At 50.4% G+C, this 16,447-nt stretch overlaps 1 protein-coding gene across 1 annotated transcript in view; it reads left to right on the forward strand.

The window, feature by feature from the left end:
• DGCR8 (DGCR8 microprocessor complex subunit) overlaps positions 1–16,447 on the forward strand; it is a 47,711-nt gene that overhangs the window by 17,746 nt on the left and 13,518 nt on the right. The window contains exons 2-8 of the mRNA XM_011959165.1: positions 3,023–4,019; positions 4,491–4,650; positions 7,337–7,479; positions 7,644–7,926; positions 9,076–9,273; positions 9,510–9,611; positions 12,704–12,786. Coding sequence (XP_011814555.1) covers positions 3,300–4,019; positions 4,491–4,650; positions 7,337–7,479; positions 7,644–7,926; positions 9,076–9,273; positions 9,510–9,611; positions 12,704–12,786 — 1,689 coding nt within the window. The 5' untranslated portion in view covers positions 3,023–3,299. The remainder of the gene's footprint in view (positions 1–3,022; positions 4,020–4,490; positions 4,651–7,336; positions 7,480–7,643; positions 7,927–9,075; positions 9,274–9,509; positions 9,612–12,703; positions 12,787–16,447) is intronic.

The raw sequence follows: 16,447 nt of genomic DNA on the forward strand, positions 1-16,447 counted from the left end.
GTGCCCGGCCCAGAGTGATTCTTTTAAACCATAAGATGGTATAAAACAGAGGTGATGTAGATGCAAGCCAGCTTGCATGTTCGTAAAGCAGTTCCATCACTTCTTAGCTGTGCGACCTTGAGCACATGAGTGAACCTTTCTTTCATAGTGCTATGTGAGAACTGGGTGAGTTAAAATGCTTAAAAGTGCTTAGAACAGGGCCTGGCTGAGGGTTGGTTGCCACCGCTATCCTGGAATCAGCTGATGCCACTGCTTGGGCCTTCCTATCCGGTGGCCCATCTCTCTCACTAAAAGCCAAAGTCCTGGTAGCAGCCTCGGAGGACCAGCCCTGATCCATCTGCCCTCATGGACCTGGCCCACTGTCACATCCCCTCAGCACACTGCCCCAGCTGGCCACACCACATTCCTGACCCCAGCCCTCTGCTTTTTCTCTTAGTGTCACGTGGAACTTCCCCTCCTCCCAGCCCTATTACCCACCTGGCTTTCTCCTCTGCCTTCACGTGGACGCAGGCCATGAGGCCTTCTTGGATCCCCCTTCCTAAAACTGCCTCCCCTTCTTCAGGTGCTTTCCTTGTTTTGTTTTTGCTTGAATACTTCTTGGCATGTGACAGTGTACATACTCTTCTTAGTTGTTAGCGGTCCATCACCCCCGCTAAAATGTGAGCTCTGTAGAGCAGGGTTTTGTCCACCTTGTGTCTGCAGCATCTAGGATGGTGTGTGTGCGCGATGAATGGAGAAAGCTTGTAGAGGGGAGGAAGGAAATTTGACCAGGACTGCCCACCACTGAGCTCTGGGACCGGGCAGGTTTCCTGCTTTCCCAAGGAGCTCACTCACTTGCACGGCACCAGACTTCCCTGCTGTGCATTTCTTCAGGGCCGCTGCTCAGCCCCTATTAGCACCTTTGCTTGGAATGTCTACTCTGGCTGCTTCTTTGCCTTCTGTGGTAGCAGGCTTCCCCATTCCGCCACACTGTTGGTCTCTAATCCCCTGCTCCTTGTAGCTTCTTCAAGTAGCTTTTGTGTCCCAGAATCACGGATTGACTCACCAAGGTCTCTGTGGGACTGCCAGGTTCTGAGGTGTCTGGCACTGGTAATCTGTGGCACTGGGCGCATTGACCCCTTGGTCTGTTCTCTGAAATGGTCTTTCTTGGTTGCCAGGAGACTGACCTCACCCCACTTAGTGTTCCTCGTGCCTGCCTGGTTGCCGCCCACAGCCTCCTGAGCGTCTTCGGCACTTTATAGTCAGTTATTAGCTATGTACTGTGTTTCCTGGATCCTTAGCACCTTTGATGGACACATCTTTCGGGATCTACTGTGTGAAATTCCCCTTGGATTCAGAAATGTTAGGACATCCTAGAATCCAGGAAATGGGGTGACAGCACAGTGGTCATTGCCCTGCCAGTGTGTCCAGGCCCTGTGACCTTGTCTCTTGTCCATGTAGTGCGTTCCTTAGAGTAGATTGCAAGTGGATAGTTGTTCAGTGTGTTGAGTAAACCTAAACTAGTCTCTGGTTTTCATGTCGTGTCCCCTTCGAAGTACAGCCACCATACCCTATCCCTTGTTAAATGCGTGATGTCTGCATCTCCTGTTCTTTCCGGGAATCTTGGGAGGATGTTATGTCATGCAGTGCAGTTTGCATGTGTGCATCTTTACTGGTGTGCATGCATGTGCATGCATGCGTGTTCCTGTGCACGTTCTGGGAGTGTGCATGTGCGCGTGTCTGCATGTGCTCCTCCTGCTCTGATGCAGGATTTTCCGCCTGCCCCCTCAGACCCATCTTCCCTGTTTCATGTTGTCCCTTTCTTCATGCTTCCTCTGTAGTAAGGCTTCCTAGAGTTTCGTCCTTAACCCTCATCTCGAGGTGGCCTTCCTCCTGTGGGTTTGGCGACTACCTCCTCAGTGCATCGTGGCCTTCCGTATCTGGGCCAGTCAAGGCTCCAGAGTTGTGGCCTCAGCACCTTCAGAGCCTGCCTGGAGGTCCCCTCCGTTCTTCTCGCTAGGCCCCTGCCTGCATGCTGGAATTTGGTTGTCCTTCCTTGTCTTTAGTTCCTTCTTTTCTCTGCTGTCCACTTCCACTGGGTCAACAAGTGCGGTCAGTTCTGTGACACTGTTCTTGGCCCATTGCCTGGGCCTCTTTCACACCTTTGTCCTCTGGCCTGGAGGACTGTCCCCGTGCCTCGGGTGCAGTTGCTTCTGCCTGGGCACAGCTGTGGGTCTCCCCTCTCAAGTAGGAGCCTACTTGTGGCATGAGAGTTGCTTCACCTTCAGTGGCTCCTTATTGTCCCCAGGGCGGAACAGGCTGCAGATGGCACCCAGGCCTCTCTGTGCCTCGGCTCCAGCTGTCTCTTGTGGCTCCCCACCCCAAATCCTGGCAGGTCCCTTCCCCACAGCCACCCACCCCTCTCCTCCATCGGGAACAGAACTATGCTGCCACCTCTGGTGACCTCAGCACGCTGCATCACTGTCCCCGTCCACGTGCTACCCTGTGGGCCCAGGAGAGCCCTGGGGTCCCTGAGTAGCAGAGCGCCTGGCCATGCCTCTGAGGCCCCTAGTGCCGCAGAGTTGAGCTGAGGGTTTCGCGCTCGCCCTTTGACTGACCCAGCCCTTGCAGGTGAGTGGATTGCTGTGCTCTAGTGGCCTGAGGGAGGCCACGTGGCTTCTGTGTGTTCCAGAAAGGGTGCCTCCCACCGCATGCTTGCTTATCTGAGTTAGAAGAATGCTGTGGTGGAGTTTAGTGTAAATTTTTAAAATATTTTTTGAGCCTTATGATTATATAGTTTTTGTGTTTCTGAAGTAGGAATTAAAGTGGGCAGTTAACAAAATATTTAACTTTGGACTTGTTATAATTCAGGTTCTGAAGAAAAAAAGTAAGGTTAATTTGTTCTGATGCCTAAAAGGTCCTCTTAGGGAATATTACTTGAAGCCCTTTACTGTGCTGTTAACAATGCTTGACTTTTAACTTGGTACCAGGGAAGTGGAAGGTTTCTGTCATTTTGTGATGATATTTTTAAATTTCTTTGCAGGTAGAAGAAGAAAGGTGCCACTCCGGCATGAAGACAGACTCGTTTAGTCGCCAGTCACTTAAGCTGAGTGCATTGTGATTTCCAATAATTGAGGCAGTGGTTCTAAAAGCTGTCTACATTAATGAAAAGAGCAATGTGGCCAGCTTGACTAAGCCGCCAGCGCACAGCGCGGCAGGACGCGCCTGGGTCTCAGCGGACTTGTGCATGTTAGCTGTGTAGATTTATGTGAGGGCTTGTAAAACTCTGGTCTTGTAAACTAGTCTTAAGCACTTTTAATATGGAGACAGATGAGAGCCCCTCTCCGCTCCCGTGTGGGCCCGCAGGAGAAGCGGTGATGGAGAGCCGAGCTCGCCCCTTCCAAGCGCTGCCCCGTGAGCAGTCTCCACCACCTCCCCTGCAAACGTCCAGTGGTGCAGAGGTAATGGACGTTGGCTCTGGTGGTGATGGACAGTCCGAACTCCCTGCCGAGGACCCCTTCAACTTCTACGGAGCTTCTCTTCTCTCCAAAGGATCCTTCTCTAAGGGCCGCCTCCTCATAGACCCGAACTGTAGTGGCCACAGCCCGCGCACCGCCCGGCACGCACCTGCGGTCCGGAAGTTCTCCCCTGACCTTAAGTTGCTTAAGGATGTAAAGATTAGCGTGAGCTTTACCGAGAGCTGCAGGAGTAAGGACAGGAAGGTGCTGTACACAGGAGCAGAGCGCGACGTGCGGGCGGAGTGCGGTCTGCTCCTTAGCCCTGTCATTGGGGACGTGCATGCTTGTCCCTTTGGCGGGAGTGTTGGTGATGGGGTAGGCATAGGGGGTGAGAGTGCTGATAAGAAGGATGAGGAGAATGAGCTGGATCAGGAAAAGAGAGTGGAGTATGCAGTGCTCGATGAGTTAGAAGATTTTACTGACAATTTGGAGCTAGATGAAGAAGGAGCAGGCGGGTTCACGGCTAAAGCAATCGTTCAGAGAGACAGAGTGGATGAAGAGGCCTTGAATTTCCCCTACGAGGTATGTTGGCAGCCCCTCCTTTAGAGGGCTCTTAGCAAAACCCAAAGAGAGATTTGGGAATTGCAGCATCTTTTGAAAGCAGGGAAATTAAAAAAGAAACAAAACCAAAATTGTCTCTGAGGTGGAATAATGTTAATGTGGAGAAGAGAAAGATGTAAGGAGTCCACAATTAAAGTTTCCTAATGAAAAGTTTGGCCCATGGATAGGCCTTGCACCCCTGATCCAGCACCTGAGGCAACAGGTGCTGCTGAGACGCTCCTTGGCAGTGTGTGCCCCTGGACCAGGGGCGTGTTGGTGTCAGCTGGTAGCTTCATCCCGTTTGTTTTTCAGATGATCATGCACCCTAAGGGCACATCTAGGCCCCGTGAGAGCACCTTCTTTCTGTGTCTGTTCTCAGGAATGCTGTTGTGCTCTCCTGGTGCAGGAGCATGAGCGCCAGGGGCTCTGGTGTCTGAACAGCGTGTTTTGCAGGATGACTTTGACAACGATGTGGATGCTCTGCTGGAGGAAGGCCTTTGTGCCCCCAAAAAGAGGCGAACAGAGGAAAAATATGGCGGAGACAGCGACCATCCATCCGATGGAGAGACGAGTGTACAGCCGATGATGACCAAGATTAAAACAGTGCTCAAAAGTATGTGGGTGGGTCAGAAGTGGTGGGTATTCCAGGGCAGTGGAAGGGTGGTTACTTCCTTAGCAGAAATGCTTTGAGAGAGCTCTGGTACCAGGTAGTGGGCTGGGTGGAGGCATGTTTGAGGACAGGACAGTCATGTCTGAGGAGGGAAACACAGGATGTAAGGTTGCAGGGACGTCCTGGTGCATGACCCAGATTCAGATCCTGGTGTGTGCTGTGGAAACCACAGAGCAGCAGGCACTGTGCAGAGGAATGGGAGGGGACTTCTGAGGGGGTCAGGAGGAGATGTTGGTGCATGCCAGGAGCCAGCATGACCATCAGCTGGAGGGTGTGGAGGCCAAGGGCAGAGGTGGGTGCACAGTGAGATGGCAGGTGATAGTTGTGGTCCAGGTTCTGGTTCTGTACCAAGTGTCACAGGAAGCCACCAGAAGCAAGTGGTGTTACCTGATTTTTGTTTAACAACATGGCTTCTGGGCCACACATGGTGCGTGCACTTCAGGTGGGCAGGGTGGAAGTGCCCTGGTAGATGTGTCACTTCCTCAACTTTGAGTTGAGGGCAGTGGGGAGAGCACTTGGGAGGCACCCAGAGTTGCGCTGTGAGGCTCTGTCGTCAATGTAGTGCAGGTGTTGGGGGAGTTGGAGTTGGTGGCTTGGAGGCACCTGTGAGGGTCCTGGTGGAGATGTGGGACTTGGTAGAGGGACTGAAGAGACGCACGGGGACTCATGCTCACAAGTGAGACCCCAGGCTGAAGACTGAGGTGCAGAAGGTGGCAGGGTGCGACTGGGAGCAAAGCAAGGGGTGGGTGGCACATGGCCATTCTCCTTGGGCCATTGAGGGGACAAGTCAGCCATGCCAGGTGCCACATGTTGCTGCCTATGTCGTGTTGGTAGCAGTTAAGCAGGAGGGCTTTTGGGCTAGAAGGTTGCAGGCAGGGTATACCTGGGGCTTTAGCTTCTGGGGCTGGGGACAGGAGGCTTGACCTCGGGGCCTCTAGGAGGCTGGTTTGGTGCTGCGGTTTCAGCAGGCTGATTCAGAAGGTAAACCCACGTTCGTCCTGCACAGCTCACAGGTCAGCAGCCATTCTGGCCTGGATGCCTGGACGCTCACAGATGGACAGCTGCATGTGATCTCTCCCTCAGGTGGCTGGGCCAACTTTGTGTCCAATCACAGTTACAGAGGAGCAGCCCCAGCGGACCCATGGCCCGTCTCTTGCCTGGCTCCTTATTCACTTTGCTTCTTTTCCTGACTTAGTCCAAAGCTGGCAGGAGGCAGCTCCATCTGGACCTGACTCTGTGGGGAGAGCACCCCCGCAGTGTGCGTGCACCCCGACCTTTAACACTCCCTTCCTGGATCATCACCTGATGGTGACCTGGGTGCAGGTGTCAGGTCCAGGGTCAGGGCCACTTGGTGGGGACCTGGCCCTGAGAGTCACTGGCCCTTTTTCCCTTTATGTATATATATATATATTTTTTTGAGACGGAGTCTTGCTCTGTCGCCCGGGCTAGAGTGCAGTGGCCGGATCTCAGCTCACTGCAAGCTCCGCCTCCCGGGTTTACGCCATTCTCCTGCCGCCTCAGCCTCCGGAGTAGCTGGGACTACAGGCGCCCGCCACCTCGCCCAGCTAGTTTTTTGTATTTTTTAGTAGAGACGGTGTTTCACAGTGTTAGCCAGGATGGTCTCGAACTCCTGACCTCGTGATCCGCCCGTCTCGGCCTCCCAAAGTGCTGGGATTACAGGCTTGAGCCACCGCGCCCGGCCCCTTTATGTATATTTTTTAAGATTTAATTTGCTTTCTTCTGTTTTCTAATTGTTTTTGTTTGAGGTGGGGTCTTGCTGTTACCCAGGTTGGAGTGCAGTGGCATGATCATAGCTCACTGCAGCCTCAGCCTCCCAGGCTCAAGTGATCCTCCCTCCTCAGCCTCCCAAGTAGCTGGGACTATAGGTGTGTGCGGCCATGTCTGGATAATTTTTAAAAGGTTTTTGTAGAGTCGGGGTCTTGCTGTGTTGCCTAGGCTGGTCTTTCTAAGTTTTTAATTTGTTCCCAATGCCTGTGAGAAAGTTAAGTTTTAGTTACATCTTTGCTTTATGCTCTTCCCAGCAGTCAGGCCTGGTGGCAGGTGTCAAGTTGATAAATCGTAAACCTCTTCCTCACAACTGCCTATAAAGCAAAGAAAGGGTTGGGAGTAGTGCATTAAACTGACTTAGAAACGGAATCATTTGAAGCAGTGTTTTGTATGCTGCTGAGAGTGCAGCTCAGTTACAATGAAGACTTGTCACCTGGTCCCTGGGAGCAGTGGCTGACAGCCATGCAGTTTATTAGCAAAGCTCACCCAGCCCCAGGGCGCCTCTGGCCACAGCCAGGCAGGCAGGAGAGGAGTCCAGTGTCTACAGTGCTTACCAGATGTGGAGGCAGGAGCTGAGGCTGGGACTTGTATCTTGCACGGACCTGTTCTGTGCTCCTTCATGTGCTGCTTTGACACGTGTAAATTCCCACCTCAGGCCACATGCTATCTGTCCTAGGCCTAGAAGCATAGCAGTGAGCAAGGAGAGAGGAACTTCGATTCTTTGTGAAGACCCAGATAAACACATGCATAGTACCCAAGAATTTCTTGTGCGGGAGGTGCTGTGACAACAATTCCAAATGTTTTTACAGTGATTATAGGATGTTCTTGTCTTCCTGTGCAGGTCGTGGCCGCCCACCTACAGAACCACTGCCCGACGGGTGGATCATGACATTCCATAACTCTGGAGTCCCAGTGTACCTACACAGAGAGTCTCGGGTGGTCACCTGGTCCAGGCCATACTTCTTGGGAACGGGAAGCATACGGGTAGGGGAGGCATCAGTCGTGACTTTAGGCTTGTAAGTTCTCAGACCAAAACGTGCACATCCCCACACACGGCACCGCAGCCAAGCAGAGGCCGGTGAAAGGCATCAGAGTTTCAAACTCTCGGGTTGTCCTTGTAATCCATGTTGCAATTTCACTATCCACAGAAACACGACCCTCCTCTGAGTAGCATCCCTTGTCTGCATTATAAGAAAATGAAGGACAACGAGGAACGGGAGCAAAGCAGTGACCTCACCCCTAGTGGGGATGTGTCCCCTGTCAAGCCTCTGAGCCGATCTGCAGAGCTGGAGTTTCCCCTGGATGAGCCTGACTCTATGGGTGCTGACCCGGGGCCCCCAGATGAGAAAGACCCACTAGGGGCTGAGGCAGCCCCTGGGGCCCTGGGGCAGGTGAAGGCCAAAGTCGAGGTGTGCAAAGACGAATCCGTTGGTGAGTTTTTGAAGGATTCTTCCCTTCTTGCCTCCTGGGACCCATGAGCTTTGTTTTTCTAATGAAGGCCATCATTGTTCCTAGTTGTAATTGTCAGCAAGGGGCTGCGCACCTCCACTGTTGATGTGGCTGAAAGGCTTGTCTTTCTGTCCTTACAAGAAGCTGCCTGGGTGCAGCACCCTAGGCTCCTGTCCCTGGGCTCTGCAGGGCCTGCATGCTGGGGAGATGGCTGCTGGCACTGGCAGTGGGCCCTTTTCTCTCTGATTGTATGATCTTTCCCTAAGTCTTGCTTTTTCAGTAGGATGTGCTCATGTGGCATTGTTTTGATTTATCTTGATGAGCTCAGTCAGCCTCTTTAATCCATGACTCAGTGTTGGGAAACTGTCACCATTTTGTGGACAGTTCCCTCTTCAATCCTGCAATTGCTTGATGGATGTATACTGGTGTTTCCCATTCTCTCTTCCATGTCTTTTAGCCTAGTCCCACCATTTAAGTCTTAGTTCTCTCTTCAGGTGCGGCAGGTCTCTGTGAACTCACCTGCTGGATTACTTTCAAAGAGCACTTTGCATTTTCTAGGTTTCTGTTTGTCTGTACATCACTACCCAGCCTGTCTCATAACTCCGTGGAGTGTGGGGTGCCCCAGAAGAGCCTGTGATGGGGGCTCTTGCCGAGGATGGGGAAGTGGCCCGGGAGGAAATGTGACAAATGCAAGACCCTGTGCAGGGAGCTGCCTGGGTGTGTTGCTGACTACAGAGGTGGCCAGGATGGCCAGAAGGAAAAGAGGTGGTCAGAGGTGGCGGGCGCATGGAGCCCAGGTGCTGCTGGCATTCGGGCACCTGTTTTGATGCAGGGAGGAAGTCCCGAAGGCCATCTGACTTTTTTAAGCTTTCTTTTTTCCTTTTTATTTTTATATTCTTCTTGCCCCAAATGTAGTAAAAGAACGTCTCAGAAATTCATCCAGAAGGGACCTGCCAGAATAATCTGAGCTGCTGTAGGGAGGGCTTCATTCTTTGCTTCCCTCCGCTTTGAAAGGGACGGGGAAGGGAAATAGTGTAACATGACCTGGGCCTGCCCCACGCACTGGGCTGTGAGAACCTGACTCCTATGTTGGAAGTTAAGTAATTTGGTTCTCTGGTAAATCTGGGACAGATCTCGAGGAATTTCGAAGCTACCTGGAGAAGCGTTTTGATTTTGAGCAAGTTACTGTGAAGAAATTCAGGACTTGGGCTGAGCGGCGGCAATTCAATCGGGAAATGAAGCGGAAGCAGGCGGAGTCCGAGAGGCCCATTTTGCCGGCCAATCAGAAGCTCATTACTTTATCAGTGCAAGATGCACCTACAAAGAAAGGTATAAGCCTCTGCATTTTAACATCAGCAGACTGATTCTGTTTTTATTTCTAATGTGATGTGTTGAGGGCATGTTTTATGAGTTGCATTTCGTTCAAAGCTTATGTTTATCCCATGAATGCAGGGGTCTGCCACATTCATGGTGGCGAGCCCCTAGTTACCGACATGGTAACAGGAAGCTGTGTGCTAGCTTGTGGCATTGCTTCACACTTGCTGAGATGATCCTTTTTGTCACAGAATTTGTCATTAACCCCAACGGGAAATCCGAGGTCTGCATCCTGCACGAGTATATGCAGCGTGTCCTCAAGGTCCGCCCTGTCTATAATTTCTTTGAATGTGGTAAGTCTAACCTTCCCCATGTCAATCCTAAAGAATCACAAGGTGTCACTTCAGTCAGGGCTGGGGAGGCAGGCGCTGACCACTAGCCCTCCTCTACTGGGATGGGAGGGAAGGGAAGGTAGAGAGCAACGTGCTGCAGATGGGTGGCTGGTTTCCTGGAGCTGCGCTCCGTCCGAGTGGGTGGCTCTGCTTTCCCCTTCCAGTCTGTCCCCTCTCCCCACCTTCCTTTTGTCCTGCCCCATCTGCTTTGCTGGTTTCTGATCCTGTGTTGTCATAGACAGCCTTATTGCAAGCAAGTCCTCCCCACTGTGCACTGGGTCCTTTCCCTGGTCTCCTGGTGCCCCTGGGTGTCTGAAGGGTCCTTGGGCATGCATTTCCCACCAGCTCTGTTTTCCTTGGGCGCCCTCATCACACACCTTTGTGAAGACCAGTCTGTCTTCCCCTTGGAAGCCGGAGCCTGGGGGTCACTCATCCTTTGGGGTGGTGTTTCTTTGGCCAGCCACATCTTGTGCTTTCCCATTCCAACAGTCCTGTGTCCGTCTTTCATAGACCTCAGTCCCTGTCATAGGAGGCTCTGCCCCTCAGCTTTCTGCCACCCCTCTGGCTCACCATCTCCCACGTGCCCCATTTCCCTCCACTTTCCCAGCTGTGCCCTTTGCTGCTGCCTGTCCGCTGCCCATCTCCAGTCCTAGGGAGTCCAGGTCTCTGCGGTTAAACACAGGCTGACTCTGTTCAGGGACAGCCCCTGACTGTGCCTTGTCTGTCGCTGTGGGCAGACTGTCTACACACTTTTAATGTCTTGACTAGTATGTTTTAAAACAAGTAATTTTAATTTTAAGAGAACCCAAGTGAGCCTTTTGGTGCCTCGGTGACCATTGATGGTGTGACTTACGGATCTGGAACTGCAAGCAGCAAAAAACTTGCGAAGAATAAAGCTGGTAATGTGTTTGCTTGGGTGTCAAAGATACGTGCTGCCTGCCGTGTCTGCCTTGCTGCTTGGTTAGGGAGGGGCTGAGCAGTGGTGACAAGTGGGGGGTGTGGGTGGGGCATGTTTATTTTATTTATGTAATCATCTGCTTTGATTTTTAAAATTACATGCTCATTGGAAAAGACTCAAATAGAGTAAAATGTGAGATTTAAAAGTAGAAGGCCTCAGCCGGATGCGGTGGCTCACACCTGTAATCCCAGCACTTTGGGAGGCTGAGGCGGGCGGATCACGAGGTCAGGAGATCGAGACCATCCTGGCTAACATGGTGAAACCCTGTCTCTACTAAAAAATGTAAAAAAACTAGCCGGGCGAGGTGGCGGGCGCCTGTAGTCCCAGCTACTCCGGAGGCTGAGGCAGGAGAATGGCGTGAACTCGGGAGGCGGAGCTTGCAGTGAGCTGAGATCCGGCCACAGCACTCCAGCCTGGGCGACAGAGCGAGACTCCGTCTCAAAAAAAAAAAAAAAAAAAGAAAAAAAAAAAAAAAAGGCCGGGCGCGGTGGCTCAAGCCTGTAATCCCAGCACTTTGGGAGGCCGAGATGGGCGGATCACGAGGTCAGAAGATCGAGACCATCCTGGCTAACATGGTGAGACCCCGTCTCTACTAAAAAATACAAAAATCTAGCCGGGCGAGGTGGCGGGCGCCTGTAGTCCCAGCTACTCCGGAGGCTGAGGCAGGAGAATGGCGTGAACTCGGGAGGCGGAGCTTGCAGTGAGCTGAGATCCGGCCACAGCACTCCAGCCTGGGCGACAGAGCGAGACTCCGTCTCAAAAAAAAAAAAAAAAAAGAAAAAAGTAGAAGGTGTCTTTACTGAGTGACAGCTGGGCCAGTATGTCCCTCCCTAGTCCTGGCCCTGCACATATTCAGGGGTGTGCCTAGAGCCAACTGGGCTGTGCTGGGCACATGCTGTAGTGCTTGTTTGTTTTTAAACTGAGCAGCATGTGGGTATGCCAGGAGGGAGGAGAAGCGGGCCAGCGTGCTGTCGGCATCCTCCCCCAGTGGTGCTGGCTCTTAACAGCACTATTTCCTGAGTCCTCCCACTCCATGTTTGTGCCTAGCCACACGGAAGACCTGGCACAGCACAGCTCTGGGAAGGCCGTGTGTCCTGGTGAAGACCCACTGCCCTTTTGTACCATGCCCTTGCCATTTGCGTTCATGCCCTGCATTTGTGGTAGTTGACATTCTTTCACGAAAAGCCATTTGCCTCAGCGTCAGGGTTAGTTGGCCTCTTGTAGGGTGGTGTTGGGTGTACAGCAGGCCCTGGCACCCACAGGTCGGTTCTTGAGGTATCTGTCATTGCCGTGCGTTTTCCAGAAGACCTGCTGCCCATCTTACAGAGATTCTGCCTGAGAGACTTTTGCAGCTCAACAAAGTGGGTGTGGTGGAGGTTTTGACAGATAACTTGCAGTAGGGTCTTGTGTGGGGGTGGAGATGCCTTGAGCTTGGCTGTGTGCTCTTCCCTCTGCGGGGTCACCCGCTTTCCTCCCCATGTGCTGGAACCCGCTTCCCCTGCCCAGACTCTGGCTGCCCTATAGACATCTTGGCTCCATGTCTTGCCAGCACTCATAGCTCTGTGGGGTCTATGGAGCCATCAGCCCTTGGCTACGGCACCTCTGACCCCAGTGGCCATGCCTGTGCTCTGCCCTCCGGCAGCCCCCTCTAACGTCTCTCAGACCTGGCTGCATCTCTCCACCCACGCCAGCCACTGTCGTTGCCACCTGGTCTAGGTGCCTGCAGCAGCCTGCTCTCAGGCCTCCCTGTGTGGTCCAGGGCCCACGAAGCTGTTTTCTTGCGTACCACCAAAGTGGTTCCGTAACACACAGCTCCGAGCTCCTCCCTGCCTGCTCCCAGGACCCCAGGGTGAGAGCGCACATACCCAGTATGGCCTGTGAGGCTTTCCGGCAGCCTGCCCCACGTCTCTTTTCCTTAGAACGGGCTTTTCATCTGTCCTGTCCTGACCCTGTCTCTGAAGTGCTGCCACTCCTCAGGGCCCTCGCTCAGCCCCTGAGCTGTGGGGATGGGAGGCAGCAGTGCACAGTTCACTCTGCAGGATGGTGAGAAGAGGGCAGTGCCCAAGCTTTACCCTTGGGCTGTTTTTTTTCATAGCGCGAGCTACACTGGAAATCCTTATCCCTGACTTTGTTAAACAGACCTCTGAAGAGAAGCCCAAAGACAGTGAAGAACTCGAGGTGAGTGTTGTGGTCCTGCCCTACTGGGAGCTGCGGGTGCAGTGTGGCTACCCTGCCCTATTAGTGTGAGTTGGGGGTGTCCATGGGCTGTGCCCATGCCTTCCATGCCCTGCAGGTTAGTCATCCAGCCTCCAGGTTCTTCTGTTTGTACATTTTCATAAAAGAGGAAACTTGCCTGTCTTTGTATAGGCAGAGAAAAAATGTCCTTTTTCTTAGAGATTTTTGTCCTCTGTTTTGCAGCATTGAGTGTGCACCGTAAATGTTGGGTACATGTAGGTTTGTGATGGGAGTGAATCTTTGAGGCAGAGTCTACAAGATTTAGATGTTTTTTTATTTTTTATTTTTTGAGATGAAGCATTGCTCTGTCACCCAGGCAGTGACAGACACTGATCCTGACCCCACTGCAACTTTCACCTCCTGGGTTCAAGTGATTCTCCTATCTCAGCTTCCTGAGTAGCTGGGATTACAGGTGTGTGCCACCATTTCTGGCTAATTTTTGTATTTTTAGTAGAGATGGGGTTTCACCATGTTGGCCGGGCTGGTCTCGAACTCCTGACCTCTGGTGATTCACTCACTTCAGCCTCCCAAAGTGCTGGGATTACAGGCATGAGCCACTGTGCCCGGCCCTAGATTGTTCTTTATACACTTGACCCTTGAGCAATGTGGAGGTTAGGGGCACCAGCCTCTCATGAGGTCGAAAATTCACGCATCACTTTCAGTCCTCCCAAACCTTAACTACTGGTAACCTACTCTTGACCAGAAGCCATACCAATAACATAAATAATTGATTAACACATATTTTGTTATGTACATATTACTACAGCGGTCCCCAACCTTTCTGGCACCAGGGATCAGTTTCAGGGAAGACGATTTTTCTACAGACTGTGTTGTGGGGCGGGTATGGTTTCAGGATGACTCAAGCACATCACATTTATTGTGCACTCTTAATTTTTATTATTGCTACATTATAATATGTATTGAAATAACTATACAACTCACCATAATGTAGAACCAGTGGGAGCCCTGAGTTTGTTTTCTTGCAACTAGATGGTTCGCTCTGATGATGATGGGAGACAGTGACAGATGATCAGGCATTAGATTTGCATAAGGAGTACACAACCTAGATCCCTTGAATGCACCAATCACAATAGGGTTCATACTCCTGTGAGAATCTAATGCTACTGTTGATCTGACAAGAGACAGAGCTCAGGCGTAAAATGAGTGATGGGGAGCAGCTGTAAATACAGATGAAGCTTCACTTGCTCATTCACTCCGCACCCCCGCCCCCTTCACTCATGTCCTGCTATGCAGCCCGGTTACTAACAGGCCATGGATTGGTACCCGTCCATGGCCTGGGGGTTGGGGACCCCTGGTATATACTGTATTCTTACATTAAAGTAAGTTACAGAAAAGAATGTTATTAAGAAAATCATGAGAGAAAATTTATTTACTATTCTTGAAATGGAAACATCATAAAGGTCTTCATCCTCCACGTCTTCATGTTGAATAGCTGAGGAGGAGCGGGAAGAGGAGGAGTTGACCTTGGTGTCTCAGGGATGGCAGAGGCAGAAAAAAATTTTTGTATAAGTGGACCCATGCAGTTCAAATCCATGTTGTTCAAGGGTCAGCCGTATGAAGATCCATTTAAAACTAGCTGTAAACCGTTTTGGGTAAATGGTTATTTGTAGCAAGGGCTTCTGAAATTTTGAAGGCTACATTCTTATTTATATAATAGCTTTATTGAGATAGTTTACATACCATAAATTTGACCTTTTAAATTATATAACTAAGTGGATTTTTGTATATTCAGAGTTGTATAACCATTGTAACTACCTAATTTTAGAATATCTCATCACCCCCAAAAGAAACTCCATACCCGTTAGCATTCACTCTTAGTTCTCTCCAACCACCAAAAGCCACTAATCTGTCTTCTGTCTCTATATATCTGCCAACTCTGGACATTTCATATCAGTGGAATTATACAATATGAGGTCTTTTGTGACTGGCTTCCTTCACTTAGTGTGCTATGTCAGCTGTAGGTTTTTATCAGAATAAGGAAATTGCCTTTTCTTCCTGGTTTACTGAGAGTTTTTGTAGGGATGTTAGATTTTGTCAGTGTTTTTTTTGCTTCTATTCAGATGATCATGTATTTTTTTCTTTTTTTTGTCTTTTATTTTAGTAATATAGTGTATTGGTTTTTGAATGGTGAGCCAACCTTGCATTCCTGGGATATATTCCACTTGGTCATGACATATAATGAATTTTTTAATATGTTGCTGGATTCATTTTGCTGGTATTTTGTTAAGGATTTTTGCATTTGTAGTTATAAGCAATATTGATCTGTAGTTTTCTTGTGGTATCTTTGTTCAGTGTAACAACAGGTGCAGGTATCAGGATAATACTGGCCTCATAAAAATGGTTGGAACATGTTCCTTTTTCTTCTGTTGTGTGGAATAGTTTGTGAAGGATTGGTGTTCATTTTTTAAATGTTTGATAGACTGCTCAGTGAAACCTTCTGGGCCCAGGCTTTTCTTTGTCCAGAGCTACTTAATTGCTAATTCAATCTTACTTGTTATAGGTCTGTTGTGATTATCTATTTCTTCTTGAGCCAATGTTGATAGTTTGTGTCTTTTTTGGAATTTTTTTCCCATTTGATATAGATTATCTAATTGATTAGCATATATTTGTTCCTAGTATCCCCATATGACCCTTTTTTATTTCTATGTGGTTGTGATGGTCCCTTGCTGTCATTCCTGATTTCAGTAATTTGAGGCTTTCTTCTTTTTCTTTTCTTTTTTTTTTTTTGAGGTGGAGTCTCGCTCTGTCGCCCAGGCTGGAGTGCAGTGGCCGGATCTCAGCTCACTGCAAGCTCCGCCTCCCGGGTTTACGCCATTCTCCTGCCTCAGCCTCCGCAGTAGCTGGGACTACAGGCGCCCGCCACCTCGCCCGGCTAGTTTTTGTATTTTTAATAGAGACGGGGTTTTACCGTGTTAGCCAGGATGGTCTCGATCTCCTGACCTCGTGATCCGCCCGTCTCGGCCTCCCAAAGTGCTGGGATTACAGGCTTGAGCCACCGCGCCCGGCCGCTTTCTTCTTTTTCTTGGTCGGTACATTGTTACACTTGATGATATCTCACAGGTCTCTGAGGCTCTGTTGTTTCTTCTCTGTTCTTTTTTTTTTTTTTTTTCTGTCCCTCAGAGTGGATTATTTCAGTTGCCCTGTCTTCAAGTTTGCTCCTCTGTCTTCTCTCAGCTCAGGTTCTGCTGGTGAACCCCTCTAGTGACTGTTTCATGATTTCTATCCTTTTTTTTGAAATTCTCTATTGGGTAATGTATTGTTTCTATACTTTAATTCTTTTTTAAAAAAGTTATATATATAGGGTCGGGCGTGTTGGCTCACGTCTGTAATCCCAGCACTTTGGGAGGCTGAGGCGGGTGGATCATGAGGTCAGGAGATCGAGACCATCCTGAACAACATGGTGAAACCCCATCTCTACTAAAAATACAAAAATTAGCTGGGCGTGGTGGCAGGTGCCTGTAATCCCAGCTACCCGGGAGGCTGAGGCAGAAGAATCACTTGAACCCAGGAAGTGGAGGTTGCAGTGAGCTGAGACTGCACCATTGCACTCCAGCCAGGTGACAGAGTGAGACTTCTTTCTCAA

This window comes from Colobus angolensis, unplaced genomic scaffold (assembly GCF_000951035.1).
Source record: "Colobus angolensis palliatus isolate OR3802 unplaced genomic scaffold, Cang.pa_1.0 Scaffold484, whole genome shotgun sequence".
Lineage (NCBI taxonomy): Eukaryota > Metazoa > Chordata > Mammalia > Primates > Cercopithecidae > Colobus > Colobus angolensis.